Raw genomic sequence first — 24,571 nt, 5'->3', positions numbered from 1 at the left:
CAGAGACCTGCTAGGACAGACAGAACAGAGTCCTGCTAGGACAGTCAGAACAGAGACCTGCTAGGACAGTTAGAACAGAGACCTGCTAGGACAGTCAAAACAGAGACCTGCCAGGACAGTCAGAACAGAGACCTGCTAGGACAGTCAGAACAGAGACCTGCTAGGACAGTCAGAACAGAGACCTGCTAGGACAGTCAGAACAGAGTCTTGCTAGGACAGACAGAACAGAGACCTGCTAGGACAGTCTGACACAGTGACAGTCAGAACAGAGACCTGCTAGGACAGTCAGAACAGAGTCTTGCTAGGACAGACAGAACAGAGACCTGCTAGGACAGTCTGACAGAGTGACAGACAGAACAGAGACCTAATAGGACAGTCTAACACAGTAATAGCTGGCTACAATTTACAACAAATAACTCAATGAGAACAAGTGACACAGGGTGAGATGAAAGCCCACAACTGGCAAAATTATCCAATGAGAGCCCAGAACTGCAAAACGTATCCAATCACAACACAGCTGTGAAACACGGAGACGTGAACTCAGTCCTGTAGTAAATGCTGGTGGTGAGTGATTGATTAGTTTTGGCAGATGTAATACCCTGTGTTGAAATACATTACATTCACTTCAATGGGTTTGAAATTCATTTCAATGTGTGTTTACATTTAATTTATTTACATATAAAGAAATAAGAACAAATTCTTATTTACAACGACGGCCTAGGAACAGGGGTTAACTGCCTTGTTCAGGGGAAGAACGACAGATTTTTACCTTGTCAGCTCGGGGATTCGATCTTGCAACCTTTCGGTTACTAGTCCAACACTCTAACCACTAGGCTACCTGCCGCCCCTAGACTGACCAGGTGAAAGCTATTATCCCTTATTGATGTCACTTGTTAAATCCATTTCAATCAGGGAAGGAGACAGGTTAAAGAAGGATTTTTAAGACTTGAGACAATTGAGACATGGATTGTGTATGTGGGACATTCAGAGGGTGAATGGGCAAGAAACATGTGTCTTTGAACAGGGTATGGTAGTAGGTGCCGGGCGCACCGTTGTGTCAAGAACTGCAACGCTGCTGGGTTTTTCACGCTCAACAGTTTCCCGTGTGTATCAAGAATGGTCCACCACCCAAAGGACATCCACCCAACTTGACACAACTGTGGGAAGCATTGGAGTCAACATGGGCCAGCATCCCTGTGGAACGCTTTCAACACCTTGTAGAGTCTATACCCTGACAAATTGAGGCTGTTCTGAGGGCAAAAGGGGTGCAAGTCAATATTAGGAAGGTGTTCTTAATGTTTTGTACACTCATTGTATGTCAGTCAGTTTATGCCGTTGACTCCTATTTTCTCCCCAGTTCTCTGATGTTTTAGTCATCACCTTTCTCCTGTTATTTTCCCAGACCTGTCATGAATAGGTTAGACCAGGTGAAGTGAGGGTAGAGGCTGGGCAGGGCTGGGTATATCCTGTCATGAATAGGTTAGACCAGGTGTAGTGAGGGTAGCGGCTGGGCAGGGCTGGGTATATCCTGTCATGAATAGGTTAGACCAGGTGAAGTGATGGTAGAGGCTGGGCAGGGCTGGGTATATCCTGTCATGAATAGGTTAGACCAGGTGAAGTGATGGTAGAGGCTGGGCAGGGCTGGGTATATCCTGTCATTAATAGGTTAGACCAGGTGAAGTGAGGGTAGAGGCTGGGCAGGGCTGGGTATATCCTGTCATGAATAGGTTAGACCAGGTGAAGTGATGGTAGAGGCTGGGCAGGGCTGGGTATATCCTGTCATGAATAGGTTAGACCAGGTGAAGTGATGGTAGAGGCTGGGCAGGGCTGGGTATATCCTGTTATGAATAGGTTAGACCAGGTGAAGTGAGGGTAGAGGCTGGGCTGGGTATATCCTGTCATGAATAGGTTAGACCAGGTGTAGTGATGGTAGAGGCTGGGCAGGGCTGGCTATATCCTGTCATTAATAGGTTAGACCAGGTGAAGTGATGGTAGAGGCTGGGCAGGGCTGGGTATATCCTGTCATTAATAGGTTAGACCAGGTGAAGTGATGGTAGAGGCTGGGCAGGGCTGGGTATATCCTGTCATTAATAGGTTAGACCAGGTGAAGTGAGGGTAGAGGCTGGGCAGGGCTGGGTATATCCTGTCATGAATAGGTTAGACCAGGTGAAGTGATGGTAGAGGCTGGGCAGGGCTGGGTATATCCTGTCATGAATAGGTTAGACCAGGTGTAGTGAGGGTAAGGACTGGGTAGGGTTGGGTATATCCTGTCATGAATAGGTTAGACCAGGTGGAGCGAGGGTAGAGGCTGGGCAGGGCTGGGTATATCCTGTCATGAATAGGTTAGACCAGGTGGAGCGAGGGTAGAGGCTGGGCAGGGCTGGGTATATCCTGTCATGAATAGGTTAGACCAGGTGAAGTCAGGGTAGAGGCTGGGCAGGGCTGGGTATATCCTGTCATGAATAGGTTAGACCAGGTGGAGTGAGGGTAGAGGCTGGGCAGGGCTGGGTATATCCTGTCATGAATAGGTTAGACCAGGTGGAGTGAGGGTAGAGGCTGGGCAGGGCTGGGTATATCCTGTCATGAATAGGTTAGACCAGGTGAAGTGAGGGTAGAGGCTGGGCAGGGCTGGGTATATCCTGTCATGAATAGGTTAGACCAGGTGGAGTGAGGGTAGAGGCTGGGCAGGGCTGGGTATATCCTGTCATGAATAGGTTAGACCAGGTGGAGTGAGGGTAGAGGCTGGGCAGGGCTGGGTATATCCTGTCATGAATAGGTTAGACCAGGTGGAGTGAGGGTAGAGGCTGGGCAGGGCTGGGTATATCCTGTCATGAATAGGTTAGACCAGGTGGAGTGAGGGTAGAGGCTGGGCAGGGCTGGGTATATCCTGTCATGAATAGGTTAGACCAGGTGAAGTGAGGGTAGAGGCTGGGCAGGGCTGGGTATATCCTGTCATGAATAGGTTAGACCAGGTGAAGTGAGGGTAGAGGCTGGGCAGGGCTGGGTATATCCTGTCATGAATAGGTTAGACCAGGTGAAGTGAGGGTAGAGGCTGGGCAGGGCTGGGTATATCCTGTCATGAATAGATTAGACCAGGTGTAGTGAGGGTAGAGGCTGGGCAGGGCTGGGTATATCCTGTCATGAATAGATTAGACCAGGTGGAGTGAGGGTAAGGGCTGGGCAGGGCTGGGTATATCCTGTCATGAATAGATTAGACCAGGTGGAGTGAGGGTAAGGGCTGGGCAGGGCTGGGTATATCCTGTCATGAATAGGTTAGACCAGGTGGAGTGAGGGTAGAGGCTGGGTATATCCTGTCATGAATAGATTAGACCAGGTGGAGTGAGGGTAGAGGCTGGGCAGGGCTGGGTATATCCTGTCATGAATAGATTAGACCAGGTGGAGTGAGGGTAGAGGCTGGGCAGGGCTGGGTATATCCTGTCATGAATAGGTTAGACCAGGTGAAGTGAGGGTAAGGGCTGGGCAGGGCTGGGTATATCCTGTCATGAATAGGTTAGACCAGGTGAAGCGAGGGTAGAGGCTGGGCAGGGCTGGGTATATCCTGTCATGAATAGGTTAGACCAGGTGGAGCGAGGGTAGAGGATGGGCAGGGCTGGGTATATCCTGTCATGAATAGGTTAGACCAGGTGAAGCGAGGGTAGAGGCTGGGCAGGGCTGGGTATATCCTGTCATGAATAGGTTAGACCAGGTGTAGTGAGGGTAGAGGCTGGGCTGGGCTGGGTATATCCTGTCATGAATAGGTTAGACCAGGTGTAGTGAGGGTAGAGGCTGGGCAGGGCTGGGTATATCCTGTCATGAATAGGTTAGACCAGGTGAAGTGAGGGTAGAGGCTGGGCAGGGCTGGGTATATCCTGTCATGAATAGGTTAGACCAGGTGTAGTGATGGTAGAGGCTGGGCAGGGCTGGGTATATCCTGTCATGAATAGGTTAGACCAGGTGTAGTGAGGGTAGAGGCTGGGCAGGGCTGGGTATATCCTGTTATGAATAGGTTAGACCAGGTGTAGTGAGGGTAGAGGCTGGGCAGGGCTGGGTATATCCTGTCATGAATAGGTTAGACCAGGTGTAGTGAGGGTAGAGGCTGGGCAGGGCTGGGTATATCCTGTCATGAATAGGTTAGACCAGGTGGAGTGAGGGTAGAGGCTGGGTATATCCTGTCATGAATAGATTAGACCAGGTGTAGTGAGGGTAGAGGCTGGGTATATCCTGTCATGAATAGGTTAGACCAGGTGAAGTGATGGTAGAGGCTGGGCAGGGCTGGGTATATCCTGTCATGAATAGGTTAGACCAGGTGGAGTGAGGGTAGAGGCAGGGCTGGGTATATCCTGTCATGAATAGATTAGACCAGGTGGAGCGAGGGTAGAGGATGGGCAGGGCTGGGTATATCCTGTCATGAATAGGTTAGACCAGGTGGAGCGAGGGTAGAGGCTGGGCAGGGCTGGGTATATCCTGTCATGAATAGGTTAGACCAGGTGGAGTGAGGGTAGAGGCTGGGCAGGGCTGGGTATATCCTGTCATGAATAGGTTAGACCAGGTGAAGCGAGGGTAGAGGCTGGGCAGGGCTGGGTATATCCTGTCATGAATAGGTTAGACCAGGTGGAGTGAGGGTAGAGGCTGGGCAGGGCTGGGTATATCCTGTCATGAATAGGTTAGACCAGGTGAAGCGAGGGTAGAGGCTGGGCAGGGCTGGGTATATCCTGTCATGAATAGGTTAGACCAGGTGGAGTGAGGGTAGAGGCTGGGCAGGGCTGGGTATATCCTGTCATGAATAGGTTAGACCAGGTGAAGCGAGGGTAGAGGCTGGGTAGAGGCTGGGTATATCCTGTCATGAATAGGTTAGACCAGGTGAAGTGAGGGTAGAGGCTGGGTATATCCTGTCATGAATAGGTTAGACCAGGTGAAGTGAGGGTAGAGGCTGGGCAGGGCTGGGTATATCCTGTCATGAATAGGTTAGACCAGGTGAAGTGAGGGTAGAGGCTGGGCAGGGCTGGGTATATCCTGTCATGAATAGGTTAGACCAGGTGGAGTGATGGTAGAGGCTGGGCAGGGCTGGGTATATCCTGTCATGAATAGGTTAGACCAGGTGAAGTGAGGGTAGAGGCTGGGCAGGGCTGGGTATATCCTGTCATGAATAGGTTAGACCAGGTGGAGTGATGGTAGAGGCTGGGTAGGGCTGGGTATATCCTGTCATGAATAGGTTAGACCAGGTGGAGTGATGGTAGAGGCTGGGCAGGGCTGGGTATATCCTGTCATGAATAGGTTAGACCAGGTGAAGTGAGGGTAGAGGCTGGGCAGGGCTGGGTATATCCTGTCATGAATAGGTTAGACCAGGTGGAGTGATGGTAGAGGCTGGGTAGGGCTGGGTATATGTTTGGGATTGGGAAGCCTCAGGCTCAGGGGACAAGGGGGTTTTGAGGATTTGAAGCGGCTTCACTTCTGTATAAAATCTATCCTTTACATTTCCCCCCCCCAAAAAACACTGACACAAAAACCTGTCCTGTTCCGGTCCCGTGTCTCTCTCTCCCTCTATCATCTTAGAGGGCCACCGTTTGTTCTAAACAACCCATAGACAGTGTTACAAAACCACATGGTACCTGCCAACAACAACAACATTTAGTCCGGAGGTTACAAAGAGTTCCAGTGTCAACATGGTCCCCAGCCTCTAACTCCAACGGAGAGGTTGCATAATGGTTTGAATGAATGTTGTTTTCTGTCGGACCAAAGGTTGTTCTGAATGAAGCACGTTGAACACTGCTGCTCACTGTCTTCCTGTCTGTGAGGTCACGCAGGTGCTGCTCACTGTCTTCCTGTCTGTGAGGTTACGCAGGTGCTGCTCACTGGCTTCCTGTCTGTGAGGTCACGCAGGTGCTGCTCACTGTCTTCCTGTCTGTGAGGTTACGCAGGTGCTGCTCACTGTCTTCCTGTCTGTGAGGTTACGCAGGTGCTGCTCACTGTCTTCCTGTCTGTGAGGTCACACAGGTGCTGCTCACTGTCTTCCTGTCTGTGAGGTTACACAGGTGCTGCTCACTGTCTTCCTGTCTGTGAGGTCACACAGGTGCTGCTCACTCTCTTCCTGTCTGTGAGGTCACGCAGGTGCTGCTCACTGTCTTCCTGTCTGTGAGGTTACACAGGTGCTGCTCACTGTCTTCCTGTCTGTGAGGTCACGCAGGTGCTGCTCACTGTCGACACTCCTGAACACTGCCCTGCATCCTAGTAGGTGACTCAGTCTGCGTCCCAAATGCACCCTATTTCCTAGTGCACTACTATTGACCAGGGCCGTGCACTGAGTCCTATAGGCTCTGGTCAAAAGCAGTGCACAAAGCCCTCGGGGCCCTGGTCAAAAGCAGTGCACTAAGCCCTCGGGGCCCTGGTCAAAAGCAGTGCACAAAGCCCTCGGGGCCCTGGTCAAAAGCAGTGCACTAAGCCCTCGGGGCCCTGGTCAAAAGCAGTGCACTAAGCCCTCGGGGCCCTGGTCAAAAGCAGTGCACTAAGCCCTCGGGGCCCTGGTCAAAAGCAGTGCACTAAGCCCTCGGGGCCCTGGTCAAAAGCAGTGCACTAAGCCCTCGGGGCCCTGGTCAAAAGCAGTGCACTAAGCCCTCGGGGCCCTGGTCAAAAGCAGTGCACTAAGCCCTCGGGGCCCTGGTCAAAAGCAGTGCACTAAGCCCTCGGGGCCCTGGTCAAAAGCAGTGCACTAAGCCCTCGGGGCCCTGGTCAAAAGCAGTGCACTAAGCCCTCGGGGCCCTGGTCAAAAGCAGTGCACTAAGCCCTCGGGGCCCTGGTCAAAAGCAGTATAAAAGAAACAGGATGCCAGTTGGGACACAGCCTCAGAGGAGGATGAAGTTTTCCTTAAACAATCAAAAGGAACAAATTAAAAGACCAGTTATGTAGTTGTCTTTAGACACTGATCTATGATCCGTTTTGCGTGTAAAACCCCTATTGGATAAAGATCTGATACGGGGAGGATAAGCTGATCCTGGATCTGTGATCTGAGTGAGGAGGATACCATCAGCCAGGTGGACACAATGGCCACCATATACTGTAACCATTCCATGCCTTTTAAATCCACCAGGGGGTACATGTACACACTTCAAGAGAATTGGAATGTAGCCAATGTTTCACTGACAGCCGCTGATCAGGTAATTGGTTGATTGTTCAGGAGTCTAAAGCAGTGGCTAATGTCCTTCTAAAAGGTTCAAAGGTCAAAGCAGAACTGTACCTCAAATAAACACATGCCAGACCAAAGCCTGTTAAACACATTCAATAGCAACAGGGGGACATCTCTTCTTCTCTTCTCTTTCCCCATTTCTTCTTCGTCTCTGTTTGGTGGTCAGTCCGTCAAAACATCATCAGGTATAAAATCCAAGGATTCTCTATTCCATTGTCTTCTCTCCCCCCCTCTCCCTCTCTCTGTGTGTTCTCTCCCCCCCCCCTCTCTCTGTGTGTTCTCTCCCCCCCCTCTCTCTCTGTGTGTTCTCTCCCAAAGAGTTGAGTCCAGGAGAGGAGGATGTGAGAGGAGAGCTGGATGAAGGAGGAGAGGAGAGTTGAGTCCAGGAGAGGAGGATGTGAGAGGAGATCTGGATGAAGGAGGAGAGGGGAGTTGAGTCCAGGAGAGGGGGATGTGAGAGGAGAGCTGGATGAAGGAGGAGAGGGGAGTTGAGTCCAGGAGAGGGGGATGTGAGAGGAGAGCTGGATGAAGGAGGAGAGGAGAGTTGAGTCCAGGAGAGGGGGGTGTGAGAGGGGAGCTGGATGAAGGAGGAGAGGAGAGTTGAGTCCAGGAGAGGGGGGTGTGAGAGGGGAGCTGGATGAAGGAGGAGAAGAGAGTTGAGTCCAGGAGAGGGGGATGTGAGAGGAGAGCTGGATGAAGGAGGAGAGGAGAGTTGAGTCCAGGAGAGGGGGATGTGAGAGGAGAGCTGGATGAAGGAGGAGAGGAGAGTTGAGTCCGGGAGAGGGTTGGTCAGTTTAGAGTTCAGGTGTCAGGGTTTGGGGATTGGAATGTTCCATAGTTAAAGCTGAGAGAGGAGGAGTGTGTGTGTGTGTGTCTCCAGGTAAAGTCATCAGTCGTCCTCTTCAAAGTGTGTTCTCTGCAGAACCTTCACATGGCGCTCATAGATCTTCAGGGCGGGGCCTAGCCTGATTGACAGGCCTGTCAGGACATCGTTACGCTGCATCAGGAGGAGGGACTTCCCATCTATCTCCTGATTGGGTGGAGAGAGAGATACAGAATATATTTAGTTACAAAGTTATAATATAGTAGGTACACAGAGTAGTTACATAGTAAGTAGTACTAGATAAGACACATAGTAGTTACCCAATACAGTAACGACACAGTAACGACACAGTAACGACACAGTAACTACACAGTACCGACACAGTAACTACACAGTACCGACACAGTACCGACACAGTAACGACACAGTAACTACAGCTATGTCGCACTGCTAAAGGGTTGTCAGGTGTGATAGCTGTATCTCTGATGCTCCCTGGTGATCTGAAGGCTAATGCCTGTTCTGGACACCCTGCTTTCTGTCTCCTCTCACCTGAGTCCTGAAGGCCTGTTCTGGACACCTGCTGTCTGTCTCATCTCACCTGAGTCCTGAAGGCTAAGGCCTGTTCTGGACACCCTGCTGTCTGTCTCCTCTCACCTGAGTCCTGAAGGCTAAGGCCTGTTCTGGAAACCCTGCTGTCTGTCTCATCTCACCTGAGTCCTGAAGGCTAAGGCCTGTTCTGGAAACCCTGCTGTCTGTCTCATCTCACCTGAGTCCTGAAGGCTAAGGCCTGTTCTGGAAACCCTGCTGTCTGTCTCATCTCACCTGAGTCCTGAAGGCCTGTTCTGGACACCCTGCTGTCTGTCTCATCTCACCTGAGTCATGAAGGCCTGTTCTGGAAACCCTGCTGTCTGTCTCATCTCACCTGTGTCCTGAAGGCCTGTTCTGGACACCCTGCTGTCTGTCTCATCTCGCCTGAGTCCTGAAGGCTAAGGCCTGTTCTGGAAACCCTGCTGTCTGTCTCCTCTCACCTGAGTCCTGAAGGCCTGTTCTGGACACCTGCTGTCTGTCTCATCTCACCTGAGTCCTGAAGGCTAAGGCCTGTTCTGGACACCCTGCTGTCTGTCTCCTCTCACCTGAGTCCTGAAGGCTAAGGCCTGTTCTGGAAACCCTGCTGTCTGTCTCATCTCACCTGAGTCCTGAAGGCTAGGGCCTGTTCTGGAAACCCTGCTGTCTGTCTCATCTCACCTGAGTCCTGAAGGCTAAGGCCTGTTCTGGAAACCCTGCTGTCTGTCTCATCTCACCTGAGTCCTGAAGGCCTGTTCTGGACACCCTGCTGTCTGTCTCATCTCACCTGAGTCCTGAAGGCCTGTTCTGGAAACCCTGCTGTCTGTCTCATCTCACCTGTGTCCTGAAGGCCTGTTCTGGACACCCTGCTGTCTGTCTCATCTCGCCTGAGTCCTGAAGGCTAAGGCCTGTTCTGGACACCCTGCTGTCTGTCTCATCTCACCTGTGTCCTGAAGGCCTGTTCTGGACACCCTGCTTTCTGTCTCATCTCACCTGTGTCCTGAAGGCCTGTTCTGGACACCCTGCTGTCTGTCTCATCTCACCTGAGTCCTGAAGGCTAAGGCCTGTTCTGGACACCCTGCTTTCTGTCTCATCTCACCTGAGTCCTGAAGGCTAAGGCCTATTCTGGACACCCTGCTTTCTGTCTCATCTCACCTGAGTCCTGAAGGCTAAGGCCTATTCTGGACACCCTGCTTTCTGTCTCATCTCACCTGAGTCCTGAAGGCTAAGGCCTGTTCTGGACACCCTGCTTTCTGTCTCATCTCACCTGAGTCCTGAAGGCTAAGGCCTGTTCTGGACACCCTGCTTTCTGTCTCATCTCACCTGAGTCCTGAAGGCTAAGGCCTGTTCTGGACACCCTGCTGTCTGTCTCATCTCACCTGAGTCTTGAAAGCTAAGGCCTGTTATGGACACCCTGCTGCCTGTCTCATCTCACCTGAGTCCTGAAGGCTAAGGCCTGTTCTGGACACCCTGCTGTCTGTCTCATCTCACCTGCGTCCTGAAGGTCTGTTCTGGAAACCCTGCTGTCTGTCTCATCTCACCTGAGTCCTGAAGGCCTGTTATGGACACCCTGCTGCCTGTCTCATTTCACCTGTGTCCTGAAGGCCTGTTCTGGAAACCCTGCTGTCTGTCTCATCTCACCTGAGTCCTGAAGGCCTGTTCTGGAAACCCTGCTGTCTGTCTCATCTCACCTGAGTCCTGAAGGCTAAGGCCTGTTCTGGACACCCTGCTTTCTGTCTCATCTCACCTGAGTCCTGAAGGCTAAGGCCTGTTCTGGACACCCTGCTGTCTGTCTCATCTCACCTGAGTCTTGAAAGCTAAGGCCTGTTATGGACACCCTGCTGCCTGTCTCATCTCACCTGAGTCCTGAAGGCTAAGGCCTGTTTTGGACACACTGCTGTCTGTCTCATCTCACCTGAGTCCTGAAGGTCTGTTCTGGAAACCCTGCTGTCTGTCTCATCTCACCTGAGTCCTGAAGGCCTGTTATGGACACCCTGCTGCCTGTCTCATTTCACCTGTGTCCTGAAGGCCTGTTCTGGAAACCCTGCTGTCTGTCTCATCTCACCTGAGTCCTGAAGGCCTGTTCTGGAAACCCTGCTGTCTGTCTCATCTCACCTGAGTCCTGAAGGCCTGTTCTGGACACCCTGCTGTCTGTCTCATCTCACCTGAGTCCTGAAGGCTAAGGCCTGTTCTGGAAACCCTGCTGTCTGTCTCATCTCACCTGTGTCCTGAAGGCCTGTTCTGGAAACCCTGCTGTCTGTCTCATCTCACCTGAGTCCTGAAGGCCTGTTCTGGACACCCTGCTGTCTGTCTCATTTCACCTGTGTCCTGAAGGCTAAGGCCTGTTCTGGAAACCCTGATGTCTGTCTCATTTCACCTGTGTCCTGAAGGCTAAGGCCTGTTCTGGAAACCCTGATGTCTGTCTCATCTCACCTGAGTCCTGAAGGCTAAGGCCTGTTCTGGAAACCCTGCTGTCTGTCTCATCTCACCTGAGTCCTGAAGGTCTGTTCTGGAAACCCTGCTGTCTGTCTCATCTCACCTGTGTCCTGAAGGCCTGTTCTGGACACCCTGCTGTCTGTCTCATCTCACCTGAGTCCTGAAGGCTAAGGCCTGTTCTGGAAACCCTGCTGTCTGTGTCATCTCACCTGAGTCCTGAAGGCCTGTTCTGGACACCCTGCTATCTGTCTCATCTCACCTGAGTCCTGAAGGCCTGTTATGGACACCCTGCTGTCTGTCTCATCTCACCTGAGTCCTGAAGGCCTGTTCTGGACACCCTGCTGTCTGTCTCATCTCACCTGAGTCCTGAAGGCTAAGATCTGTTCTGGAAACCCTGCTGTCTGTCTCATCTCACCTGAGTCCTGAACGCTAAGGCCTGTTCTGGAAACCCTGCTGTCTGTCTCATCTCACCTGAGTCCTGAAGGCCTGTTATGGACACCCTGCTGCCTGTCTCATCTCACCTGTGTCCTGAAGGCCTGTTCTGGAAACCCTGCTGTCTGTCTCATCTCACCTGTGTCCTGAAGGCCTGTTCTGGACACCCTGCTGTTTGTCTCATCTCACCTGAGTCCTGAAGGCGAAGGCCTGTTCTGGAAACCCTGCTGTCTGTCTCATCTCACCTGAGTCCTGAAGGCTAAGGCCTGTTCTGGAAACCCTGCTGTCTGTCTCATCTCACCTGAGTCCTGAAGGCCTGTTATGGACACCCTGCTGCCTGTCTCATCTCACCTGTGTCCTGAAGGCCTGTTCTGGAAACCCTGCTGTCTGTCTCATCTCACCTGAGTCCTGAAGGCCTGTTATGGACACCCTGCTGTCTGTCTCATCTCACCTGAGTCCTGAAGGCCTGTTCTGGACACCCTGCTGTCTGTCTCATCTCACCTGAGTCCTGAAGGCTAAGATCTGTTCTGGAAACCCTGCTGTCTGTCTCATCTCACCTGAGTCCTGAAGGCTAAGGCCTGTTATGGACACCCTGCTGCCTGTCTCATCTCACCTGAGTCCTGAAGGCCTGTTATGGACACCCTGCTGCCTGTCTCATCTCACCTGTGTCCTGAAGGCCTGTTCTGGAAACCCTGCTGTCTGTCTCATCTCACCTGTGTCCTGAAGGCCTGTTCTGGACACCCTGCTGTTTGTCTCATCTCACCTGAGTCCTGAAGGCGAAGGCCTGTTCTGGAAACCCTGCTGTCTGTCTCATCTCACCTGAGTCCTGAAGGCTAAGGCCTGTTCTGGAAACCCTGCTGTCTGTCTCATCTCACCTGAGTCCTGAAGGCCTGTTATGGACACCCTGCTGCCTGTCTCATCTCACCTGTGTCCTGAAGGCCTGTTCTGGAAACCCTGCTGTCTGTCTCATCTCACCTGAGTCCTGAAGGCCTGTTCTGGACACCCTGCTGTCTGTCTCATCTCACCTGAGTCCTGAAGGCCTGTTATGGACACCCTGCTGTCTGTCTCATCTCACCTGAGTCCTGAAGGCCTGTTCTGGACACCCTGCTGTCTGTCTCATCTCACCTGAGTCCTGAAGGCTAAGGCCTGTTCTGGAAACCCTGCTGTCTGTCTCATCTCACCTGAGTCCTGAAGGCTAAGGCCTGTTATGGACACCCTGCTGCCTGTCTCATCTCACCTGAGTCCTGAAGGCTAAGGCCTGTTCTGGAAACCCTGCTGACGTGAAATAACTGACCACGTCAGACACTGTCCAGTTGACTGGGTTTAGACTGCCCAGCTCAGACTTCACAAACCTAGAAAAAGAGGGGGGGGGGAGATAGGGGGGTAAAGAGAGTGAGAGGAGAGAATTTAAGTGTTTGCAACTTGTAACTGTCATTTAGTTAAAAGGACGAGACTATACTTTCATGTTTTATACACACTCTCTTACCTCCGTCCCTCCCTCCTTCATCCCATACACTCATCTGCTCCTCCCTCATCCCTCTTTCCTCCAGCTCACTCAGACTTCCTCATTTACTCCTCTCTCATTCATGTGAAATATATTGACTCTCCTTGCTTCATTCATCCCCTCTGTCTCTCATCTGCTCCTCCCTTCTCTCTCTCTCGCTCTCTGAGGTGATACTCACACTCCTCCGTTCATCCCTCTCTCCTCTGCCAGACCAGAGTCTCTGGGTGAGGCGGTGGGGGTGAGGAGACAGGAGGACACACCCACCTCTGTCTTATAGGCCGAACCTGCTGGAAAAGAGGAGAGTGGTTAGCACAGCACACACATGCACTCCCACACACTCAGGCGTTGTAAAGCAGAACTCACAGTTGTGGTTGTGGACAGAGGAAGTGTGGCTCTCTCGCTCTGACTGTACCACATTCTGATCCTGAGAGAGAGAGAGAGAGAGAGAGAGAGAGAGAGAGAGAGAGAGAGAGAGAGAGAGAGAGAGAGACAGAGAGACAGAGAGACAGAGAGACAGAGAGAGAGAGAGAGAGAGAGAGAGAGAGAGAGAGAGAGAGAGAGAGAGAGAGAGAGAGAGAGAGAGAGAGAGAGAGAGAGAGAGATTTGCACATCATTACAACACTGTATATAGACATAATTTGACATTTGAAATGTCTTTATTCTTTTGGAACTTTTGTGATTGTAATGTTTACTGTTAATTTTTTATTGTTTATTTCACTTTTGTTTATTATCTATTTCACTTGCTTTGGCAATGTTAACATATGTTTCCTATCCCAATAAAGCCCTTGAATTGAGAGAGACAGACAGAGACAGACAGAGACAGACAGAGAAAGAGATTTTCCCCCAGGAAATTACTCAATATGAAAAAGAGAAACCAAAAGTAAGAAACAGACAAACAGAGACAAATACATAGATAGAGAGATGTGAAGGGGAAGCCTATACCTGTGTGGTTGTGTGTATCTGGTCTGGAGAGACAGTATTGGTTGTGTGTATCTGGTCTGGAGAGACAGTATTGGTTGTGTGTTCTGGTTGTTTGTCCTCCTGCTTCACCCCCGCCTGTCCCTCAGAACCTCCAGCGATGTCATCACCATTCCTGGGTTCCGTTTCCATGGGAACCGGGGCAGGGCAAGTCACCCCCTTAGAACCCTCCTCACCCCCTGAGGCTTGGGTGTCACTCTGCCCCCCATCCTCAGCATCCCCTGTTCCCTTCTCCTCTTCATCCTCCTCCTCCTCTCCACTCTCTGTCTCCATTGGCTCCTCCTCTTTCACCTCCTGGGAAGACAGAGGAGGAGGGGGGGGGGGTTCAGAGAGAGAGACAGAGAGACAGAGAGGGGTGGTTCAGAGAGAGGGGGGGTTCAGAGAGAGAGACAGAGAGAGAGGGGTGGGGGGGTTCAGAGAGAGAAAGAATTCAGTTGCAGGTTTTACAGTTTCAGCATAGTATGAAATATCAGAGTTAACAGAGAGGAATATGTGACATACAGTCAGACATTTCTTTATTTTCAGGAAACAGGCTATATAACTAGGTAGCCAACAGTCGCTCACTCGTTTAATGTATAGTAGCGAAATAGGCTGCATCATACTTTGGCGTGCGCGTGTTTGTTGCTCTCTCCCTCCCTACATTACTGCGACCTCTTTTGTCCACTGCTTCATTAGAGAGCGGCAGCGCAGCTCGAGTTAAGCGCAGGCGGCGCGTCCTTTGTAATGGCCCAGGCAGCGACCGGCTGCACCGACAGCGCTGCACCCGCCACAACAGTCCCGTGTTCGGCTTAAATACACGCACTGCCCGCTCGGTTTTACAATCAATATAACCTTTCATGAGAGAATCAGTGAGTCTGGCTTGGTGACTGGGTGTGCATATGGTTACAGTTACATCACCGAGAGAGAGCGAGAGGGAGAGAGAGAGAGAGAGCGTGCGTTTGTTCGGTTAGAAAAAGGTAGCCGCCTAGGAAGGGCGTAATGAGGAACGAAACATGAGAGATAGAGGCGGGGATTGAGGGAGAGAGAAAAGAACGGAACTAAGAAGATTATAACGGGGGGGGGGGAAACACAAGCTGCTGCGATGTGAATAAAGGCTTGGCGCAGACAGACTTTCCGACGTGGAAAGTCTGCTTTCATTTTCTCAAACTATTCCACCGAATTAACCGCGTAACGCCCCCGTCCGTCCGTCTGTCTGCATAATTTACAGCCAGCTAGACACAGTCTATGATATAGGGACGGTAGCCTATAGCCGAACTTTCACCGCGCCAAACACAGAGAAACCACGACAGCATATTCTGGTCGCCCTCTCTCGACGTGCTCCTGTGTGTGCGGTGAATCTGGAACAAGAGACGCGAACAGACGAGAGCGCGCTGTTGAAAGCCCGCACCTTTTGTGCTGCCTGGATGGCAGTGGAGCCCTGTAGGAAACAGCGAGCAGGCAGCGAGACACAGTTGCGTGTCGAGGACAAGAATCAGGATGTCTGTTCTGCGGGCGCTCTGGTTGACGTTACCATTGGCTACCGTTCACACAAAACACACCAGACCCAGAAACGTCATTTTAAACCCAAGATTAATTTAGGGCCAAATGATAGATTTGCCTTCAGAATAGTTTTACATGTGATTTAGCTTAGTTAGGCTGAATGAGAGAGAAACAGGGATTCCATCCAGGGAGAAAAGAGAAAGACGTCTGTCTGCGTTGTTTTGATATATTGATCATTAATTCATAAGCAGACAGGGTGTAGTGAGTCTATTCTGCTCTCCCTCTCTCTGTGTAGTCTAGGCTATAGGACGTGTTGGAAATATTAAGTTACCTTTTTCCCAATGTGCTTATCCTGCAGTGCGCTCTTAAGCAGTCTGTTAGCGGGGCCGGTTGGCTTCGCGGGGGCTGCCTCCACTCCCCTCACCGGGAGAGTGATGTTCCCACACCGGGTCCTCCGCAGCCGACCTCTCGCCACCTCTCTCTCCAGAACCACCTTGACCCTGTTGCGGGTCAGCTTACCCTCAGATGAGAGGCCGTCTTGGCTGGTCAGGTAGCCCAGGATCTCCTTCAGTCCCAGGGGCTTGTGGCCCCCGCGGGTCTCCCCTCTTAACGCGGAGGCTCGGTTCTGCTCGGCTAGTCTGCGGACGGAGGCGATCAGTCTTTCGCCCAAATCCGAGCTGGTCTGCCCGCTGCCCCCGACCCACGGGTTCCCCTCACATCGGCCGGCCCGGAGTTTGGGTTTGACAAGTGGGGATGCTGGCTGAAGCTGTTTCGGCCGCATGAGGTGGCTGTTGCTGCTGGAACATGAACTGGCGCTTCCCTGGCAAATTTTATGTTCCGTTTCAGCAGCAACACCAACGCAGCTACTGCTGCCCTCCTGCCCCGCCGTCTCCACCCCCCCTGCGCCACCACAGACCCCCTTTGCTTTGCTCGGAGCGCCGCTCCCATCTTGGCCCGGTTTTGTTTCGTGGTTGCCGGCCAAAGGGCTGCTGCCACCCCCCTCCTGCCCTCCTCCTCCTCCTCTTTCTCCTAATCTCTTGTCTTTTGACGCACTTGCTTTCCCACTGCAGCCTCTCCCGGCAGCACAGCCCGTTTCAGCACAGCCCGTTTCGCCACAACCCGGGCAACAGCCAGGGCCGTTTCCGCTATTCAGTGGAAAAAGCTTTTGTTTTTTCTCGGAGGTGAGACCCGGAGTTTCGGGCCGGGGGTCTGGGTACTCACTCGGCTCGGAGACAGAATCCTCCTCTCGGTCCCGGCTCTCCACCTCCTCTAGGTCGGTAAAGCTGTGCGCGCTGTCCCCGTTGTTGTTCAAACTGGAGTGTATGGCTTTCTCTCCCTCCACCTCGCTACCGCCGCCGTTATCCGGCGTGAAGTCACTCTTCTTTCGACTCTTTCTCTGCACCTTCGCCGCATTCCTGTAGGATATGGAGCCCTTGTAGCTAACTTTGAGCACTGTTTGCTCTTGGATCAGTTTCTCCAGTTCCTCCCGGGTTCTGTCTGGATCCGAGCCGTGTCTTCTCCGGACCATACGACATATTCTCTCAAGGTCCGGTCGGGCTTTCCGTGAGCGTAGAGAGTCGATGGTCTCGAGGATCCAGTCCCGGTACTTGGATTCGGACATTTTTGTTGTTGTTTTCCCAGCGGTTGAGTTTGGGTTTGGCCGAGTGCGTCTTTTCTCTCTTGTTGTTTCTGAAGTGACGCTGTAAGACGCTCTCCTATACCGACCCAGTGCGAGCAGAGAGCGAGCCCGGCAGAGCGGAGAATGAAGAACGGAAGCCTCGATGTGCGCCTGCGTTGGCCACATTGTGCGCTTAAGGTGGACTGACGAAGATTGCGTCCCCTTCAGTTCACCCACAGCAGACATACGCGGACGGTAGCTTATTTAAGGTAGCGTTTTTTTCGTTTTTTTTGCGCATCTCAAGCAGATCGCTCTTTGTTCACATTCCCGCTGCTTTTGGGAACCGTGAACACGCTTTTATTGGTTGTAATACATACACAGATTTGGAAATTGTATTATTTAGTATTTCTGCATATGAACACGTCTTCGGCGGGTCTCTCCAGAGTCCAGACTAAAGATCCAACAGTTGGCTGGATGACTGCATTAGGAGACTGCTGCATTCTCTCACCTCAAGGCTAAACTGTCTTACAGGAAAAGCGTCTCATAGGCCTATACAGAGTCCGTTGGTCTCTAATTAAATATAAAAGATGGATTGAATAGGTATACAGGTGTGTGTGTCCCCGTGGTTTTCAGACCTCTCCTCAGGGAGCCCCAGCCAGTCTGATCTATTCTACAGTTAGGCACCAAGGTGAACTAGTTCAGGGATACAACAAAGTGGTCAAATGTCTGGGCGTTTATCTGGTACACTGAACCCACAACGAGCGGGATGGGAAAAACTGGGCTACACCACGCAAACAAAACAGCACACACAATCTCTTGTGTTGGTCATTTTAAGTAAAACTTTATTGTACTGATACTCAAGTTGCAAAATATTACACTTTGTGTTTTATAGTTTTGTTTTTCATGTGGTGGTATTAGATAGTGTCTTTAAACACCTCCCTTCGCAGTGCTGAGGATCAGATAGGGCTGCTGCGGTCCAGAACTTTCCCCAAATTCTCAGTTTTTACACAAATCCTGGTGGAAGGAGTCCCGGATTTCCTGCTCATTCCCTCATATTTACAGGAATCTTCCAACCAGGATTTGTGGAAAACCAGGGACTTTAGAATTGTGCAACCCCAGTCATATGGTTTAAAAAGACTATAGGCCTTATGTATTTTCCTAGAAAGTGCAACAGTATGTATATAGTATATATATATATATATATACACCAGCATTGTGCCTGTCCACGGCTGAGAGGAGGATGACCTGGAAATACATTGAGGAGACTGTGATGGAGGAGATAAACAGCTGTCCACGGTTACGTCCCAAATGGAACACTGTGCCCTACTTAGTGCACTACTCTCTACCAGAGAACCCTATAGGGTCTGGGTCAAAAGTAGTGCACTACTCTTGACCAGAGAGCTCTATAGGGTCTGGGTCAAAAGTAGTGCACTACTCTTTACCAGAGAGCTCTATAGGTCTGGGTCAAAAGTAGTGCACTACTCTTGACCAGAGAGCTCTATAGGGTCTGGGTCAAAAGTAGTGCACTACTCTTGACCAGAGAGCTCTATAGGGTCTGGGTCAAAAGTAGTGCACTACTCTTGACCAGAGAGCTCTATAGGTCTGGGTCAAAAGTAGTGCACTAAGTAGGGAATATGGTGTCATTTGGGACGTGCCCTATGATATTAGGCGACGGTACACAACATTAAAGAGTAGAAGAGAATATGGAATTGTATTTACATTTACATTTAAGTCATTTAGCAGACGCTCTTATCCAGAGCGACTTACAAATTGTATTCAAAGGAGAAGAGTGTTAAGACAATGTAATAATAATAATAATAATAATGATAATATAATGGTATTTTCAATCCTGGACAACAGAGTTAGAGAATGTAATTACACTTTCTAATACAAGATGTCAAATGAGTTCTGATGTGTTTAACGTGAGAATGAGTAAACTACTGGGCCGGATTTGAGAAAAGGAATGCAGGTCATTCAGAAGGCAGAACATGAACTGGTTCCACAACGCTCAGTTGATACGAGCATCACGGCACTAGAGGTTCAACTCCCGCCGGGCACAACCAGACAACAGAACACCTGACCGTGGCTTTGGATAGAGGTTCAACTCCCGCCGGGCACAACCAGACAACAGAACACCTGACCGTGGCTTTGGATAGAGGTTCAACTCCCGCCGGGCACAACCAGACAACAGAACACCTGACCGTGGCTTTGGATAGAAGCATCTGCTATGTGGCTTATTATTATTATTATTCATCTGAACGGAACTCGTGTCAAGACAGAAGTGTACAGTTGAGTGTATGTATTAACACAAGGACAAGGTAGGAGAGGGGGAGGGTGGGGTGTGTAGACTATATGGGGGAGGTGAGTGCAGAGTATTGTGTGTTTGTCACAAATGGCACCCTATTCCCTTTAGAGTGCACTACCTTTGACCAGAACCCATAGGGGTCTGGGGTGTGTAGAACCCATAGGGGTCTGGGGTGTGTAGAACCCATAGGGGTCTGGGGTGTGTAGAACCCATAGGGGTCTGGGGTGTGTAGAACCCATAGGGGTCTGGGGTGTGTAGAACCCATAGGGGTCTGGGGTGTGTAGAACCCATAGGGGTCTGGGGTGTGTAGAACCCATAGGGGTCTGGGGTGTGTAGAACCCATAGGGGTCTGGGGTGTGTAGAACCTGGTCTGGTGAAAAGTAGTGCACTATATAGGGAACAGGGGGCCATTCAGAACACATCCCAGTATGTGTGGAGCAATATGCTAGCCTAGTACATAGGAGACAGTTGTTACAGAGACAGGTATCTGTCCCAATATGCTAGCCTAGTACATAGGAGACAGTTGTTAGAGACAGGTATCTGTCCCAATATGCTAGCCTAGTACATATGAGACAGTTGTTACAGAGACAGGTATCTGTCCCAATATGCTAGCCTAGTACATAGGAGACAGTTGTTAGAGACAGGTATCTGTCCCAATATGCTAGCCTAGTACATATGAGACAGTTGTTACAGAGACAGGTATCTGTCCCAATATGCTAGCCTAGTACATAGGAGACAGTTGTTAGAGAGACAGGTATCTGTCCCAATATGCTAGCCTAGTACATAGGAGACAGTTGTTAGAGAGACAGGTATCTGTCCCAATATGGTAGTTAGGAGACAGTTGTTACAGAGACAGGTATCTGTCCCAATATGCTAGCCTAGTACATAGGAGACAGTTGTTACAGAGACAGGTATCTGTCCCAATATGCTAGCCTAGTACATAGGAGACAGTTGTTACAGAGACAGGTATCTGTCCCAATATGCTAGCCTAGTACATAGGAGACAGTTGTTACAGAGACAGGTATCTGTCCCAATATGCTAGCCTAGTACATGGGAGACAGTTGTTACAGAGACAGGTATCTGTCCCAATATGGTAGTTAGGAGACAGTTGTTACAGAGACAGGTATCTGTCCCAATATGGTAGCCTAGTACATAGGAGACAGTTGTTACAGAGACAGGTATCTGTCCCAATATGCTAGCCTAGTACATAGGAGACAGTTGTTACAGAGACAGGTATCTGTCCCAATATGCTAGCCTAGTACATAGGAGACAGTTGTTACAGAGACAGGTATCTGTCCCAATATGCTAGCCTAGTACATAGGAGACAGTTGTTAGAGAGACAGGTATCTGTCCCAATATGGTAGTTAGGAGACAGTTGTTACAGAGACAGGTATCTGTCCCAATATGGTAGCCTAGTACATAGGAGACAGTTGTTACAGAGACAGGTATCTGTCCCAATATGCTAGCCTAGTACATAGGAGACAGTTGTTACAGAGACAGGTATCTGTCCCAATATGCTAGCCTAGTACATAGGAGACAGTTGTTACAGAGACAGGTATCTGTCCCAATATGCTAGCCTAGTACATAGGAGACAGTTGTTAGAGAGACATGTATCTGTCCCAATATGCTAGCCTAGTACATAGGAGACAGTTGTTACAGAGACAGGTATCTGTCCCAATATGCTAGCCTAGTACATAGGAGACAGTTGTTACAGAGACAGGTATCTGTCCCAATATGCTAGCCTAGTACATAGGAGACAGTTGTTAGAGAGACAGGTATCTGTCCCAATATGCTAGCCTAGTACATAGGAGACAGTTGTTACAGAGACAGGTATCTGTCCCAATATGCTAGCCTAGTACATAGGAGACAGTTGTTACAGAGACAGGTATCTGTCCCAATATGCTAGCCTAGTACATAGGAGACAGTTGTTAGAGACAGGTATCTGTCCCAATATGCTAGCCTAGTACATAGGAGACAGTTGCTAGAGAGACAGGTATCTGTCCCAATATGCTAGCCTAGTACATAGGAGACAGTTGTTACAGAGACAGGTATCTGTCCCAATATGCTAGCCTAGTACATAGGAGACAGTTGTTACAGAGACAGGTATCTGTCCCAATATGGTAGCCTAGTACATAGGAGACAGTTGTTAGAGACAGGTATCTGTCCCAATATGGTAGTTAGGAGACAGTTATTACAGAGAATCGCCCTGTCCCAATATGGTAGTTAGGAGACAGTTGTTACAGAGAATGGCCCTGTCCCAATATGGTACTTAGGAGACAGTTGTTACAGAGACAGGTATCTGTCCCAATATGGTAGATAGGAGACAGTTGTTACAGAGAATGGTGCCTGTCCCAATATGGTAGTTAGGAGACAGTTGTTACAGAGACAGGTATCTGTCCCAATATGGTAGTTAGGAGACAGTTGTTACAGAGACAGGTATCTGTCCCAATATGGTAGTTAGGAGACAGTTGTTACAGAGACAGGTATCTGTCCCAATATGGTAGTTAGGAGACAGTTGTTACAGAGAATGGTGCCTGTCCCAATATGGTAGTTAGGAGACAGTTGTTACAGAGACAGGTATCTGTCCCAATATGGTAGTTAGGAGACAGTTGTTACAGAGACAGGTATCTGTCCCAATATTGTAGTTAGGAGACAGTTGTTACAGAGACAGGTATCTGTCCCAATATGGTAGTTAGGAGACAGTTGTTACAGAGAATGGTGCCTGTCCCAATATGGTACCTAGGAGACAGTTGTTACAGAGACAGGTATCTGTCCCAATATGGTAGTTAGGAGACAGTTGTTACAGAGACATGTATCTGTCCCAATATGGTAGTTAGGAGACAGTTGTTACAGAGAATGGTGCCTGTCCCAATATGGTAGTTAGGAGACAGTTGTTACAGAGACAGGTATCTGTCCCAATATGGTAGTTAGGAGACAGTTGTTACAGAGAATGGTGCCTGTCCCAATATGGTAGTTAGGAGACAGTTGTTACAGAGACAGGTATCTGTCCCAATATGGTAGTTAGGAGACAGTTGTTACAGAGACAGGTATCTGTCCCAATATGGTAGTTAGGAGACAGTTGTTACAGAGACAGGTATCTGTCCCAATATGGTAGTTAGGAGACAGTTGTTACAGAGACAGGTATCTGTCCCAATATGGTAGTTAGGAGACAGTTGTTACAGAGACAGGTATCTGTCCCAATATGGTAGTTAGGAGACAGTTGTTACAGATACAGGTATCTGTCCCAATATGGTAGTTAGGAGACAGTTGTTACAGAGACAGGTATCTGTCCCAATATGGTAGCTAGGAGACAGTTGTTATAGAGACAGGTGCCTGTCCCAATATGGTAGTTAGGAGACAGTTGTTACAGAGAATGGCCCTGTCCCAATATGGTAGCTAGGAGACAGTTGTTACAGAGACAGGTATCTGTCCCAATATGGTAGCTAGGAGACAGTTGTTATAGAGACAGGTCCCACTCCAACACTCCATAAAGGATGAAACATATAAAGAGACTAAATAATAAATAAATAACAGTAGAAAAAACACATATGGGACAGAAAAGGCAACACTGCTGGTTTACTCTCCTCTCTCTTCTTCTCTCCGTATCTTCCTCTCCCTCTCTTCTTCTCTCCCTCTCGTAGCTGGTGCTTGTGATTCAACAGGAGACAGTACTCCAGTTTACCGTCCCTCTCTCCCTCCTTTCCTCTCTTCTTCCTTCTCCCTCTCCTTCCCTCTCTTCTTCCTCCGCCCTCTCTCTCCTTCCTTTTCCCTCTCCCACTCCTTCTCTCCCTCCCTTCTTCCTTCTCCCTCTCTCTCCCTCCCTTCTTCCTTCTCCCTCCCACTCCTTCTCTCCCTCCCTTCTTCCTTCTCCCTCTCTCTCCCTCCCTTCTTCCTTCTCCCTCTCTCTCCTTCTCTCCCTCCCTTCTTCCTTCTCCCTCTCTCTCCCTCCTTCCTTCTCCATCCCTCCTTCTCTATCTTCTTCCTTCAATCCCTCTCTCTCTGGTTGGGTCTAGAAGTCAGTGAACTCCTTGGCACATTGTTCACTGATGGAGACTCTGATCTCCTCTTCTTCGTACTCCTCAAAGTTGCTGGTGTCACCTGGGCCTTTGAACTTAGGAACGAACGGGGCCTCCACCTACACACACAAACACACACACACACACACACACACACACACACACACACACACACACACACACACACACACACACACACACACACACACACACACACACACACACACACACACACACACACACACACACACAGAGGATGAGGAAAAATACATAAATATTGAAATATACATCAAACAATCATTTTAGCATTTTACTAAACCAGATTCACGTATAATTATCATATTCAAACATATCAATACATTTGTTTACGTTACATTAATTTAGCAGACGCTCTTATCCAGAGCGACTTACAGAAGAAATGAGGGTTAAGTGCCTTGCTGAAAGGGGCTTTCTGGAAAACCTGGCATTTTGAGAAAGTTACCTGGAATTGTACTGTACACTACATGTCAGTTAGACCTCTCACCTTTATCTGGTATACTGTACCCTACATGTCAGTTAGACCTCTCACCTTTATCTGGTATACTGTACCCTACATGTCAGTTAGACCCCACCCCTCACCTTTATCTGGTATACTGTACCCTACATGTCAGTTAGACCTCTCACCTTTATCTGGTATACTGTACCCTACATGTCAGTTAGACCCCTCACCTTTATCTGGTATACTGTACACTACATGTCAGTTAGACCTCTCACCTTTATCTGGTATACTGTACCCTACATGTCAGTTAGACCCCTCACCTTTATCTGGTATACTGTACCCTACATGTCAGTTAGACCCCTCACCTTTATCTGGTATACTGTACCCTACATGTCAGTTAGACCCCACCTCTCACCTTTATCTGGTATACTGTACCCTACATGTCAGTTAGACCTCTCACCTTTATCTGGTATACTGTACCCTACATGTCAGTTAGACCTCTCACCTTTCTCTGGTATACTGTACCCTACATGTCAGTTAGGCCCCACCCCTCACCTTTCTCTGGTATACGGCGATCCAATCAGTGGTGGCGAACCACTTGTGTCCCTTGATGTCGTTGACGCCGTTCTTCAGGTTGCCATAGCGCTTGGTCAGGTCCACCTGTAGTAGATTCCTCAACAGATCCTTCAGGTCAGAGCTGAAGTGGGAGGGGAAACGCACCTGGGGGAGGAGAGGGGAGGAGAGGGGGAGGAGGAGTG

At 49.9% G+C, this 24,571-nt stretch overlaps 2 protein-coding genes and 1 long non-coding RNA gene across 4 annotated transcripts in view; all 3 read right to left on the bottom strand.

Annotated features, from left to right (window-relative positions):
- Nucleotides 1–7,919: 7,919 nt before the first annotated feature.
- On the bottom strand, nucleotides 7,920–17,110 carry samd1b (sterile alpha motif domain containing 1b). Its single transcript, XM_038967781.1, has 5 exons — nucleotides 15,728–17,110; nucleotides 15,179–15,254; nucleotides 13,118–13,223; nucleotides 12,673–12,787; nucleotides 7,920–8,210 (listed from the first exon to the last, which is right to left on the bottom strand). Exons 1-5 carry the CDS (start codon nucleotides 17,015–17,017, stop codon nucleotides 8,070–8,072), a joined length of 1,728 nt encoding a protein of 575 aa, XP_038823709.1. The 5' UTR covers nucleotides 17,018–17,110; the 3' UTR covers nucleotides 7,920–8,069.
- Nucleotides 17,111–17,830: 720 nt separating this feature from the next.
- LOC120019234 lies at nucleotides 17,831–23,072 on the bottom strand. The gene is made up of 2 exons (XR_005472311.1): nucleotides 19,211–23,072; nucleotides 17,831–19,150 (listed from the first exon to the last, which is right to left on the bottom strand). It is a non-coding gene; the product is annotated as an uncharacterized LOC120019234 (long non-coding RNA).
- A 179-nt stretch (nucleotides 23,073–23,251) lies between these two features.
- LOC120019042 (cAMP-dependent protein kinase catalytic subunit alpha-like) overlaps nucleotides 23,252–24,571 on the bottom strand; it is a 30,205-nt gene continuing 28,885 nt past the window's right edge. The window contains exons 9-10 of one of the 2 annotated variants that reach the window (XM_038962269.1): nucleotides 24,369–24,533; nucleotides 23,252–23,454 (exon numbers count right to left, since the gene is read on the bottom strand). In XM_038962269.1, coding sequence (XP_038818197.1) covers nucleotides 23,329–23,454; nucleotides 24,369–24,533 — 291 coding nt within the window. In that variant the 3' untranslated portion in view covers nucleotides 23,252–23,328. The remainder of the gene's footprint in view (nucleotides 23,455–24,368; nucleotides 24,534–24,571) is intronic. The other variant, XM_038962277.1, reaches the window with a different exon arrangement.

Source organism: Salvelinus namaycush, chromosome 2 (assembly GCF_016432855.1).
Source record: "Salvelinus namaycush isolate Seneca chromosome 2, SaNama_1.0, whole genome shotgun sequence".
Classification (NCBI taxonomy): domain Eukaryota; kingdom Metazoa; phylum Chordata; class Actinopteri; order Salmoniformes; family Salmonidae; genus Salvelinus; species Salvelinus namaycush.
Note: the sequence above shows the minus strand (reverse complement) of the source record. Positions and strands in the feature narration are given on the sequence as shown.